Source organism: Tiliqua scincoides, chromosome 3, assembly GCF_035046505.1.
Source record: "Tiliqua scincoides isolate rTilSci1 chromosome 3, rTilSci1.hap2, whole genome shotgun sequence".
NCBI classification, from domain to species: Eukaryota; Metazoa; Chordata; class Lepidosauria; order Squamata; family Scincidae; genus Tiliqua; species Tiliqua scincoides.
This window is the reverse complement of record NC_089823.1, coordinates 27615272-27629373: the sequence shown is the minus strand read 5'-3', so window position 1 is coordinate 27629373 and position 14102 is coordinate 27615272. Positions and strand designations below refer to the sequence as shown.

General features: G+C 41.2%; 1 protein-coding gene across 5 annotated transcripts in view; it reads left to right on the top strand.

Annotated features, from left to right (window-relative positions):
- Positions 1-2394: 2394 nt before the first annotated feature.
- LOC136644418 (NEDD4-binding protein 2-like 2) overlaps positions 2395-14102 on the top strand; it is a 28390-nt gene continuing 16682 nt past the window's right edge. For 3 of the 5 annotated variants that reach the window (XM_066620287.1, XM_066620285.1, XM_066620284.1), the window contains exons 1-6: positions 2395-2475; positions 4385-5781; positions 7162-7289; positions 9316-9404; positions 10175-10251; positions 10956-11093. In XM_066620287.1, the coding sequence (XP_066476384.1) occupies positions 4385-5781; positions 7162-7289; positions 9316-9404; positions 10175-10251; positions 10956-11093 (1829 nt within the window). In that variant the 5' untranslated portion in view covers positions 2395-2475. Of the gene's footprint in view, positions 2476-4384; positions 5782-7161; positions 7290-9315; positions 9405-10174; positions 10252-10955; positions 11700-14102 lie in introns of those variants that run through there. The other 2 variants (XM_066620288.1, XM_066620286.1) reach the window with 2 other exon arrangements.

Below are 14102 nucleotides of genomic sequence, written 5' to 3'. Positions count from 1 at the left end.
TGCAGTGTAATCTCCCACTCTGGGAATTGTTTAGATGTATCTCATAATAAGGTACTGTATTTGCTGCAGTTGTAGCCATTTCATTGGGGAAAAGGGTTTTATGGTTTTCACTGAGATAAAACTGGCATTATTAGTTGCAAAATATGGAAGCTCCTTTAATCAGGTGTATGGATATTAGAGAACTCCCAAAATGACATTAATCTGAAGCAGAAAGCTATTGTTATCACACCACAAAGCTCTTGAGGGTTTTTCATCTGCAGTTATTACCCCAAAATGAAAAGGCACAAACAGGGAAATAAAAGCTGTAATCCTGAAAACACTTATTAGGAAGTAAATCCTGTAGCACTGCCAGACTTTTGGGTAAACATGAATAGGATCAACCTGTATTTCTTTGTATTTCTTTTCTGTATTTCTTTGTACTGTCTTCTTTGTAAGAAGCTAAACTTGAAGTTTCATGGTTTAGCATGTTCAAATCGTAATGAATTGGAATGTGCATTATTTAAAGCAGTGGTTCTCAAACTTGTTAGCGGTGGACCCACTTTTTAGAATGATAATCTGTTGAAACCCACTGGAAGTGGTGTCATTAATCTGGAAGTGATGTCATGGCCAGAATTGACACCACCAAGCAAGAAAATTTTTTGACAATCCAAGGCTGCAATCCTATCCAAACTTACCCAGGAGTAAGCCCCATTGACTATCATTGTTAAAAGCTCATACAGAGTAGCCTATTAAAAGTACAGGTCTGTAATATTTTCTCAGATGCAGTCACATTCCATCAAGTCTAATATATTAAGAATAAAATAATGAAATGAATGGGGACCCACCTAGTGGGTCCTGACCCACAGTTTGAGAAACACTGATTTAAGGTCATGGTTCAGGATGTGGACTCACCTCCCTGCATTACAATCTCTGAGCATGAACTGGAGGTTGTCCATGACTTTGTGTACCTTGGCTCAACGATCTCCGACACTCATTCTCTCGATACCGAGCTAAACAAGCGCATCGGTAAAGCAGCTACCACGTTTTCCAGACTCACAAAGAGAGTCTGGTCCAACAAGAAGCTGACGGAACATACCAAGATCCAGGTCTACAGAGCTTGTGTCCTGAGTACACTTCTGTACTGCAGCGAGTCATGGACTCTCCGCTCACAACAGGAGAGGAAACTGAGCGCTTTCCACATGCGCTGCCTCCGACGCATCCTCGGCATCACCTGGCAGGACAAAGTTCCAAACAACACAGTCCTGGAACGTGCTGGAATCCCCAGCATGTATTCACTGCTGAAACAGAGACGCCTGCGTTGGCTTGGTCATGTCGTGAGAATGGATGATGGCCGGATCCCAAAGGATCTCCTCTATGGAGAACTCGTGCAAGGAAAGCGCCCTACAGGTAGACCACAGCTGCGATACAAGGACATCTGCAAGAGGGATCTGAAGGCCTTAGGGATGGACCTCAACAAGTGGGAAACCCTGGCCTCTGAGCGGCCCGCTTGGAGGCAGGCTGTGCAGCATGGCCTTTCCCAGTTTGAAGAGACACTTGGCCAACAGTCTGAGGCAAAGAGGCAAAGAAGGAAGGCCCATAGCCAGGGAGACAGACCAGGGACAGACTGCACTTGCTCCCAGTGTGGAAGGGATTGTCACTCCCGGATTGGCCTTTTCAGCCACACTAGACGCTGTGCCAGAACCACCTTTCAGAGCGCGATACCATAGTCTTTCGAGACTGAAGGTTGCCAATACTGATTTAAAGACAAATAATCAGGAGCCATAACATTCAACTTTCATGCCCTAAATCTTCAGCACTGATTCTGCTTTTAACTTACAAAAACTACCAGCATATTCATTTTGGATGCAAATGTTTAATGTAGAACAGTTGAGTGTTTTGTTTGCTTGGAGATGAGAAACAAACAACAGCTTAAATTCCAGGTGTGTGAAGACAAGTTCAGAAAGGCATTCTGCATATGAGCAGAGACAGTGTTTGGAGCCCAATCTTATGCAGGTCTACTCAGAAGTAAGTCCCATTATAGTCAGCGGGGACTCCTCCCAGGAAAGTGTGGACTGGACTGCAGCCTTAGAACCCAATGTCTACTCAGAAGTAAGTCCTATTATATTCAGTGGGGCTTCCTCCCAGGAAAGTGTGGACAGGACTGCAGCCTTAGTGTTGCTGAATACAGTTCAGAAAGCCACGGCCCTGGCAATGAAACTGCTCCTTGTGACACAAGCCAGTCAATTGAATTGCATTTAAAGGACTTCTTAGCTGAATGAACTCTTCGCCCTGTGAGTCTCGCCTTATGAATCCGCTAGGCATTGCGGGAGACGTAGTTCGTGGCTGAGCCAGAGAACTACAGTCCCCATACGACATCTGGAGTTCGCGCGTGCGTGCCGTGGCGAGAGCCCGCCATCTTCGTTCGGGGGTCGTTATGTTTTCCGTTCCGCGTGGGAGGACTGCGGTGGGGCCTGGCTGGCCCTAGGCCGTTGGAAGGCGAGTGCTCTGTTTGTCCCGTTGCCCAGGCTGGGTAGGAGGCCAGTCGGAGTGGCCTGCTGAGGAGAGCTCGGCAGAGGTCGAGTGGCAGGACCCGTGTGGGGAAGCGAGGGGAGTGCCGGGGCGCAGAAGAGGGCGCCACAAGGGCTGCCTTGGGGTCAGTGCCCCGCTGGGCTCCTCGCCGGCTGTGTCTTCAGGAGGCTGCAGGGAGCCTCCTTCCGGTTGTTAGATGGGGTGTGAGCCCCTCACACAAGGGCAAGCCTCAGATAGCCTCATGACTCCGGCTGCGGTCCTGTGCTTGCTTACCTAGGAGTAAGCTCCACTGACTATAATGGGGCTTACTTCTGAGTAGGCATGCATAGGATGGCTCTCAAAGGCTGCAGTGCTATCCACACTTTCCTGGGAGTAAGCTCCATTGACTGTAATGGGACTTACTTCTGAGTAGGCATGCATAGGATGGCTCTCAAAGGCTGCAGTGCTATCCACACTTTCCTGGGAGTAAGCTCCATTGACTATAATGGGAGTTCTGAGTTGAGAATTATAGAAAATATTTCTTTACCCAGCGTGTAATCAGTCTGTGGAACTTGCCCTAGGATGTGGTGCTGGCATCTGACCTGGATGCCTTTAAAAGGGGACTGGTCATATTTCTGGAGGAAAAGTCTGTCACTGGTTGCAAGCCATGATGTGTATATCCTGATTTCAAGCCACCTCAGAATGCCAGATGCAAGGGAGGGCACCAGAATGCAGGTCTCTTGTTGTCTGTGTGCTCCCTAAGAATATAATAACCCCGCTGGATCAGGCCATAGGCATATCTAGTCCAGCTTCCTATATCTCACAGTGGCCCACCAAATGCCTCAGGGAGCACACAAGACAACATGAGACCTGCATCCTGGTGCCATCCCTTGCATCTGGCATTCACACACACACTTCAGTACCTTTATTGGCATATTAAAAGTTTACAGAGAATAAATAGCGTAATAAAGTAGAACAGCTTTGGGAATGTTAACTTCAAACTTTGGCCTTAGAGACTACAGCTAAAAATTCCACCACCAGATTGGTAATAGGAGGGGAATAATCACTGAGAAGAATTGGGAAAGGATCAACAAGGGAAACGGGAAGAGAAGAAAGAAAAGAATCAAGTAAGTGGGACCTGAGGTTGTGATGAGCAGTGCACCGAAGAAGGATATGATCCAGAGTATCTGGTTCAACTGAACAAAATAGACATAATCTATTTGGACGAGGAGTTTTAGAGAATCTCCCTTGATGTAATGCAGATGGAAAGATATTCAGTCTCGCCAGCATAAAGACCCGTCTTTTACTAGGGTTGGTAAGTTGGGTAAAATAGTTCGCAGGACGGCCCAGAGAAGGAGACAAACCAAAAAAGAGAGGCATCTGGCATTCTGAGGTAACCCATTTCTAAAATCAGGAGGTTGCACATACATATCATGGCTTGTAACCCATGATAGACTTTTTCTCCAGAACTTTGTCCAATCCCCTTTTAAAGGCATCTAGGCCAGATGCCATCTGATGGACCACTATGACATACAGGAAGCTGGACTAGATGGGCCTTTGACCTGATTCAACTGGGCTCTTCTTATGTTCTTATGATGATGCTGAAGATTATTGTGGTTTGTTGGTTTCCTGGTGCTTTTAGTAGTTTTGGTAGTTTTTATTCTAGCAAATAGAAACTGTCATAACTAAAATGCAACAACACCTTAATGGAAAAATGTCTTTTTGTTGGTAAACTTGAAAAATGTTTACATTTTTCATAATACTTTCAGCAGATATTGTGCGTATATCTTCTTCATTATATCTTTAAATCTTGAAATGGGTGGGCTGCAGGTAGAAATTGAAGAAGGGTAATTTGTATTACACTGTAAACGTAATAATGTTGCTTTATTACTTTAAGATGTTCCATGCTGAGTGTAAGCCAAGATGCCATAAAAGTCAGCGTGCATGGGCAACTGAGCCATGTTCCAAAAAAATGAAATCAACAGATGAGCCTTATGGTAAATCCTATGATGGACTGCAAAATCTTTATGAAGAAATACATGTTAAAAAAAGCCACAGTGGGTTTATTCCTTTGTCTCTGTCTGAAGAAGAAGAAGAAGATGGAAAAGAGGCACAACAGGAAAATGGAATTGCAGAAGTCCTAGATCCATCTAAACAGGAATTCTCTGGTAAAGAAATAGTATCATCTGAGCCTTCAGATTCAGTATGCAATGCTGAGGTTATAGGAAACAGTCCTGTTCTTACCAACAATGCTGATGTAGTTGGTATGAGAGACAATAGTACATCAATCAGAAAACATAGGAATGAAGGAGAGACTGAAGTGTATAGCACAAGCAAAGCATTTATTGGACCCATTTATAAAGGTGAAGCTGATTGCCAACCTTATGGAAGGAAAAAGGCCCTTAGCAGCAACTCCCCAGAAGTGTTAGCTGGAAGACATACTAAGAAAAAAATGATGCCAAAACAGGCTGTACCCTGTGATGTATCAAAAATAGAAGATGAATTGTCCCAGTTCTATAGTGAAATTAATCAACTTGAATATGATGACCATTCAACGGATTTTCCCTTACAGGAGACTGAAGCAGACTCTCACAGTCATCTTGTGGAATATAATAAATTGAATCACATAGTTTGTGTAAGTCCTCAAGACTGGTCCCATAGCAGAACATCAGTTGGTGGTGGTGGTCAGTGTTTTTATAATAAATCAAGTGATCAGAGAACACACAGTGAACAATATCTCTACAGTGACCCAAAGGGTCCCAGACTTGACAACAGTCAGTGTTTTGACAATGGAAGAAAAGTGTGGGAAGGTGAACGATTACATAATAAACAAGCAGGTTCTAGATTCTGGAATGATTGTGTGCCTCAGTTTAAGTCAGGTTGGTCACAAACACATCCATTTATAATCCCTTACGGCCCACCAACTTCTCAGTTCACTCCTCATTTTGATTTTCAGAAACTTAATTCTCCATCACATCATTCGGATGCTTTCTATCCTTCCAATGTGGGCCCTTTTGAAAACACTCGTATTAATATGAGCACTACAGTGACTGATCAAAAGCATGAATATGCAAGTCATTTTGGAACTCCTAGTAGAGAGACCACTAGAAATGTCTATAATGTCCCTGATGGACAAATGGATATTGGTTTCTGTGAAACCAAGGCATGCTGGAAAGACCTTAAAACATCAAGCACTGTTTCTTGCCTGTTTCCAAACAGCAATTTATGTGAGTCACAAAAGTTCCTCATCATTTTAAGAGGTCTTCCAGGCTCAGGGAAGACAACATTGTCTCGGTAAGTAAATGCTGATTTAATTTTAAACATAAATTGTAGGCTTGTTTTATATTGTAGGTTATAGTGCAATATAACTACTGTATATTGCAATATAACTTTGACATTGTAATTTTCACTGGTGGGGAAGTAATCTTCAAACTGATAATTTATACTAAAACTAGTAACGTATTTTTAAAGTGACATTGTTGGGCACAATGTTATTTGCATAAGAAAACACAGTTTCCTCAATTCTTGGAACTCAAACTCAGTTTTGATGATTGCTGGTGAGTGTGTATGTTAAATTCAGAATATATTGGACCTTGTCTGAATGATCCTCACCTCATGGTAAGTTAATTAACATGCTATTTGAGTTGTTTTAGCTGTGTTATTACAATATTTCTTCCCAGTTCCACCTCATGAATTGACCTTAATTCCCTGGGAGAAAATCATTGTGCAGCAATGATTTAAGGCAGGACATATTTTCTGTTGACAATAGGAGGGTTGATAGTACTTAGATGTTTTGAGTAGTGGGTTTAAGTGTCTACTGATCTTACTGTCTTGGGCTGCAATCCTAACCACATTTTCCTGAAAGTAAGCCCCATTGAACAAAATAGGACTTACTTTTGAGTAGGCCTGGTTAGGATTGTGCCCTTTATTATGTAAGTTGTTGACTATAGTCCTTCCAACCCATAAAATAGCAATTATTGATAATGGGGTGTGATGGTGAAGTGGATGGGGGCTGTAAAGTATGTTTCCATGTGTATCTTTATTACCATGTGCTTATAAATGGAAAAACTTAAAAGTAGAGAGAGAGAGAGAGAGAGAGAGAGAGAGATGATGTATAACAAAACTTCATGAAGCTGCATGTGATTATTGTAGGGCTTGTAGATAAGTCTAGTTTTTGTTTGTTCATGAGCTCCTTTTATGAATTGGGTTGCTGCTTTTCTTGTTAATATTAAAAGTTGCAGTTTATCTATTATCGGGAGTCAAGCCTGAAACAACTTTAAATGTTTGTTTGCTATTTTAAGATTTTTATCTTGGCCTTTCTCTAAGGTGCTCAGGACCACATGATTCTCTTTCCCCATTTTATTTTCACAACAAGCTGGTAAGGGACTTTAGCAGAGTGACTGGTGCAAGGTCATCCGTTGAGCTATATCAGTGGTTCCCAAACTTCTCAGCTGGTGGCTCCCTTGACCTACTGGGCCATTGATCACAGCTCTCCATTAGGACTTCAATCCTATGTACTGTGTAGGGTGGTGGGCTTTTCGCAAGAATTCTGTGACTTCCTTAGCTGGTTTCTGGGGAGCCACAGCTCAGTTTTGGAACCACTGAGCAACACGGTTGAGTGAAGATTTGAACCTACCAAACCAAGACCAATAGTTTTGCTTTTTTCTTTGACAGTATTCTGCTTGGTCAGAGTCGTGATGGCATTGCATTCAGCACCGATGATTACTTTCGTCAGCAAGATGGATATTGGTCATATAATGTTGGTCAGCTTGGTGCTGCTCATGAGTGGAACCAGAAGAGAGGTTTGACTATAATAGATCTCTTGTGTGTCAAATTATGCTACAATGAAAAATACATGCTTGAAGCAGGAATATATTAATAGGAGAGTTTGTGGAAGAAATTTTATTAAGATGCGCTATGAAAATGTGCAATTGCTTATTGTTAATTTATTTTTTCTGTCAAGACAATTAATTTGTTGGATATAATACTGGTAAGGGCTCCTATATTTTCATCAGTTCTGTAGCTGAGAGAATTTAGACAGGTTTACTGTCATGCTTTATTGTGTTTCTGAAATGGTGGAAGAAGTTACATATGTTAAAATTTTATGTACTGCTGTGAAGCACATAAGTGCCATGTTCAGTTGTATTATGGCCAAGGACAGCCCAACTGGGACCACTGCCCAGTGCTGCCACTGCAATCCACCTTTCTTTTAGAAAAAGAAAAAAGGACCATTGCCTCTTCACCTTGCTCCTTCCTCATGTGGTTCCCTCCCCCCCCAAAAGGAAGTGTGGAACTGCCTGTTTTGTTTGAAGGGACTGAGTGAGGAAGTAGGGAAAGCCCTCTTTTCTCCTGTAGAATTTGAAGATTAATGGGACTGCATCCTTAAATGTTAGACTCTGCACAAGGAAGAAGCAGAGTAAAAAAGCAGATTAAAATTACTATTAGATTGCAGATCTTTTGGGTAAAGAGAACTGTGTGTTTATTTAGCTGTATAGACCAATTTGTGAACTACTGTGTATTGAAAAGCAGAATAAATATTCTCAATAATAATGTGATGTACTGCAGCGTACTGGAGGGAGGTGGTAGCAGACAGGATGAAGGTGCCCCAAATTTCCACTTCCCTGCCCTTGATGTGAACTGCATCAACCACTTCATGAATGGGCTAACCTCAATTCTTGCAACCCTAAACACATTAATATTGCTCAGTTGTGTACAAGAGCTGGCTTCTGTTTGGTGTCCTAACTCTGAATTCGCAAAAAAGATACTATATAATCGGAGATAAGCTTAGAGGTTTGCCATCTTGTCTTGTAGTGCCCTTCTGCTGATACCTCACAGGCCAGCAGTGCCTAAACTTACCATAGTCACAGCACCCTTCTTTCATGGCAACCTCTTCTTCCCTGCCCTCCCAGGAACCGTTATCTCGGATTATGTGAGATCTTGCATGATCCAAGATGGTGGTGCCCAGGAGAGCTAGGATGATGAATACTGCTATCTTGGACCACATGAGGGCTTACAGTTTGGGAACCACTGCCATAGGCTGTAACATATGTATCTAATTGTCTAACAGCCTATGTACTAATACAGGTGTGTCCCTGTATCTGTGGAGGTTCCGTTTTGGAACCCCCTGCATTTGAGTGAAACTGGAGATACAGGTGAATGCCTCCCCTCCACCCTCTGGAGCCAAGGGGAGCTCTGCTTCCTTCACCTTTGGAAGGTCCTCTGAGCCCAGCAGAGGTCGCTCATGTTTGTCCTTGGCCTCTGCCAGGCTCAGACGGAGCCCAACAGAGAAAAAAGTCACTTCCCTTTTCTTCTGTGAAACCAGAAGTGACATTTCTAATAAGGCATTAGAAGGACCCGGGAAGCCCCCTGAGCCTTATAAGGCTTTAAAAACGTCACTTTGGAAGTGACTTTTCACTGTTGGTCTCAGTCTGAGCCCGGCAGAGACTGTGGACAGACATGCGCGGCTTGTGCTGGGCTCACTCTTCAGAGGCAAGGGGAGCAGAGCTCCCCTTGTGTTTGGAGAAAGAGTGCGAGGGGACAGACCTGATGTGCAGATAAGTGAATCCACGGATATGAGAGTCCCTTGTTCTGATTTTGATCAATGGTAGAAGTTGTTGGGAGGTGGAGGAGTGCAGATTTTTGGTAATATATAAAAACTTACAAAACTGTAGGAAGACGGTTTCTGACCTTGTTCAATCTCATGAAATTTGAGTTCTGTCTAAGAGAGGGTTTGTATGATTAAGATCTCTGAAAAAAGTTATTATTCACTTGGGGGGGAAACTAGGTACTATTTATATAATGGAGATTGTACTATAATATTTATTACAGCAAAGCAAGCAATGGACCAGGGAAGATCCCCAATTATAATAGACAACACTAATACACAAGCCTGGGAAATGAAGCCTTATGTGGAAGCGGTAAATAAAGCAGCATATTTCTTTCAGAGACTCCTCTTATTGTATGATAGAGAGAGCTAGTTTGTTTGGAAATTAATGAATCATTCTTAATTTGTTTGCCATAAACTGTATTTTGAAGTATTTATCTTGACATTCAGTGTTTTAACTCTGGTAACTGTTAAACCTTTACACTGGGTCAAAAACCTCGCATTCAGTCTACTATAGTCATCAGAACAACCTATTTCCTATATTTTTCCAACAAAATCTATGATTACAAAGAGAATAGAGGTATAACCTAATTATCCATGGATTTTTTCCTGCAGTTTTCAGTGCCCTTTAAATTAAAGGAAAAAAGACCTTTAACAATATTTTTGTGTGGAAGAGGGCAGCTGGCAGACAATCCATCAATCATTCTGTTTCCAGACACTTAGAACAGCTTCACTTGGAGGCAAGTGACCCCTCCTTTCCCCTGAGCACATGAAAAAATCCTGAGTGGAAGTGATTATCACCTCCTGCATTCTTTCCTTGCACTGTAGCTCTCAGTGAAGGGAGGGGTTGCAGCCTCAGAGTGAAGCCTTTCTAAGCGCCTGGAGAGAGTCTGATTGTCTGCTTGATGCCCCTCTTATGCATTACAAAGGTCAGCAAGGCTGTTTTTAAATTGTTGAGCAAAGGGACATTGTTTTTTAAATGAATTTGCTTTAACACAAATTTTGCCATCCATAAGTTCTGGGAACCCTCCTGGATACTGGGACTCAACCCATAGTGACATACTACTTTTTCTTTTTACTTAGGCTCTAGAAAATGGCTACAAAGTGGAATTCCATGAACCAAACACATGGTGGAAGTTTGACTCTGAAGAATTAGAAAAGTAAGGCCCATTTTATTTTCCTGTTCAAAACAAAATACATGAAACTTCCTTTGAATGTTTCATTGATGCCATTGTTGTGCTGATGTTTGTAGTATTTGAAGAATTCCCCATAACGTGCTTATCCTTCACAGTACTCCACTAACTGCCACCCGTTTTTGTGGAGAGAACCACAAACTGTCAAAATCAGTACAGCAGTAACAGTAGCCACAAGTGACTAGGGCAGCGATTCCCAATCTGAGCTCTGATCTGCTGTCGGAGCTCACCTCTAAATTGTGCAATTACAAACCAGAAGTGAGCTCTGGTAGCCTATTGGAGCTTAGTGCAGCCGTGTGGAAGTTTGCAGAGGGGGCTGTAAGCCTCTGGGACCCTCCAGGATGTCTCAGGACGTCCCCAGGTATCGTAAAAGGCCCCTGGGTCCCTGTGGCTGTAGCAAACAGGCATTTGTAAAGGTTGTCTGGTGGCAGATGGGGGGTACTTGGTTTTTTTAATGAAAAGCAGCTACAGGTGGTTTCTGAGTTTGAGCAGAAGAATGGCAGTTTAGAGGATCTGTAGCATAATCCTTTCTGCTTAAAATTGCTACCCACAAATTGTCTTTCTGTGTAAAATCAGCTTCATCCTGACAACTTTTTTGAAGGAAACAACCTGAAAGTATTCTGACAGATTCTGAGTTGATCAAAAGATTTGAACTTTTCTTGTTTTTGTAGGCGGAACGAACATGGGGTCAGTCGTGAGAAGATTACTCAAATGCTGGAAAGATATGACTATCCAATCTCGATACCCATTGTCATGAATTCAGTGGTGCCTTTTTACAAAACTTCACAAAGGCCACAAAGAAGACAGAGGTGGGGAGGCTCTTCAGAATCTTGGAATACTTTCAGTGTATCAAATAGCCAATAACTCAGGGTACACTCAACCAAGGCCAATTTGTTGCTTCAAAAAACATCCAGGCTAGAATCCCATACAGAGTTCAGCACAACTAAGTCTATTGCAATTAATGGACTTGAGCCTGCTTAACTTGGTGTTGGATATTTTCTTTTGAGATTTAAGTAGTCTTTATGCAGACATTTTACCTCTTGTAGACTGTTTCTAAATAATATAAATAAGTGTTAAATAATGTAAAGTTGAATGTTAAATATTTTAAACATTTATATTTGTACTAAATTTAAGGAATTGTGATAATGTGGATACACCTTGTGAATAATTTTAACAAATGTTTTTGCTTACATAGAAACTGCTGAGCAGATTCTTTAAGAACTCTAAATAGAATATAATGTATTTTTAATCAGTATAGGTACCCTGAAGAATGCCTTTTTATATAGGTGTTGCATTTGCACCTTTACTGTGTTCCATTAAAATGTCAGTTCTAACAGAAAATGTTTATACCAGTTAATTTAGCTACATGTTCATCAAATTAAGTCCAGGAATAAATTACCACTCATTCTCTGGTCTCTGAGGTTTGTTGGTGCAAACTGTAAGTTCCAAAAGCATTAGTCAAGGCCCTACAATTGAAATGTGTGATTTCAACATTCAATATGTACTTGTATATGGAAGCTTAATAAGCTCAGTTAGGTTGCATTTTTAATACCAAGTTTTATATTGTTTGTTTATCCTTTCATGCCACTATGCTATTTGAAAGCTTTCCCTTTTTGGTCTGGTTATATGGTTTTGTCATGAAGAAGCAATAAGTCTCAAGTGTGTTTAAAAAAAAAAAAACACACCTGAAGAGAGAGTGTGCGTATGTGTATACATACATGTGCTTAGAGTGGACAATGATAGTAGTCACGTAAAACCACTTTGCATTGTTTTAGAATTGACTCTAGCCAGTTCAGCAGATGTTTGAAGCCAAGTTAGCATTGAACTTAATTGCAGTGTTAATTTTGCTTCATGCAGTGAAATTTTACTGGGTGTTTATGTCACTTTTATCTCTTGATTGCTGTGATCTCGGGTACTATTGTTTCAGCAATCCAATGTCAGAGTAATACATTATCTGGATTTTGAGTTTTATGGTTTTAGCTCACGGAAAATATCAATATTGGTGTGATTCAATACCATTTTGTAGTAGGTGAAGAGGTGGCTGTAGGGGGATTCTTGATGTCCGCTTTGACTCATCTTCAACCACATAGGTTCACTTTTTGAAATGGAATGTATGTATGAATGGTTTTTAAAAAAAAAGTTTTTCCAGATAAAGAAATGTGTTTTCACAACACTTACAACTTTTAGCTTTGTGTGTGTTGCAGAGACATGTAGCATCTGTAGATCACAAAAGAAAACAGCTTATTTCAACTTTCTATATTTTCTTTTTAGGGAGCATTTGCCCTTCCTTACTGTTATTTTGAGGTAGTTCTCTTAATCTTTTAGGCCCAGGGCAAAGTCTCCAAACCCCTGCCCACAGGCCAGATCTGGCATTACAAAAAAGCCATCCAGGTTTAGCACAGCACTTTCCATTCTGTGCTGCAGCTGCCTCTCTTTGCACCCAATCATCCCACAGCCTCACACCGGCCCCCGCTTCTGATGCCTGTCACCCAAGATTCCTCTGTACCTAAATTTCCTGGGGGCTGTGGCTGCCTGGCACAAGGCTGTGAGATGATCAGGCATGAAGAAAGGCAGCTGTGGCACAGAACAGAAAGCGCCATGCCCAGACTGATTTTTGTAACACAGTAGGACGAGGTTTGGAGACCACTGTTTCAGAGCCATGTCAACCTTGCATTGTTTCCATCTTTGGAAATGCAGTTTAATTCTAACAGCTGCATGTGGGCTTGCGCTTTCTCCTGGGCCTCAGTGACAATGGCAAAGAGAGAGGCAAGGCAGTTACTGAACTTGTCTGGAGGCCTATTCTCCTTATTCCAGGTGAGCCAACCAATTGCTAACTGGACTATATGTGAGTTGCATGAGTATATTTATGACACTTGATTTAATGTAATAACCTCTAATAATACTTCTCTAATAAATAACTTTTCATATGAAATCTGTGGAGAAGGGAAGAACATTAAGACTTCTGTAAAAGAAAATGCAGATGGGTTGTATGCCTTTAATGTGAAAAGCTTCACGTTGTATTAGGATTATATAAGTTACTCTGTAGAAATAACAGATTGGAAGCATTTTCTGTACAGGATTTTTAAGGTATGTCAGTAACCACATACCGGTATGTGGCACTACCTTGTGAGATTAAAGGAATATTGTAAAAAGTGATCAGCTTTGGAAATTTAACTTACACAGCCACTTACACAAAGCAATCCCATTTAAGTAACTGAGAGCATTTTAAAATGACAGCTTAGCAACTAGGTTGTTGACACCCAAAATGTTGAAGTGAAAATGTATATAGTACCTATTACTTCAAAATAGCTTTTTCTTCTCTTGCTGCTCATCAGCATAGAAAATGGTAGAAAAGTTTTATTGTGAGTACATTCCTTAAATATTTGGGTATTCCTTACTAGTAAGTATTTGTAAATTTTATTTGTAAAACTTGCCCATTGTGTACAGCAGAATCTCCTTGGCACTTTTACACTAGTGTCATGTACTGTAATTTAGTGACTATTTATAATGAAAACAAAAACTTGCTATGTCATGGTTTCTTTTGCACAAGTTCCATTGGAAATAGGTGATTGGTGAAGAACAGCACAGAAATGGCAAATGCATGCAATAAAATGCTTACATCTGCTCCTCTTAAAGAACACAGCAAGGAAGTTGTAAAATGAGTCAAGTTTCAGGAGGCTGAAGATCATGTGGTAATGTACAATGGTTTGGTTGTTATGTTTCCGGTCACTCTGCTCTTGTATTTTGAGCCCTGCACATTTACATGGGGTTACAGAAGAGAAGGTTCTGCTATATTGTTCCCAATACTTTATAGATGA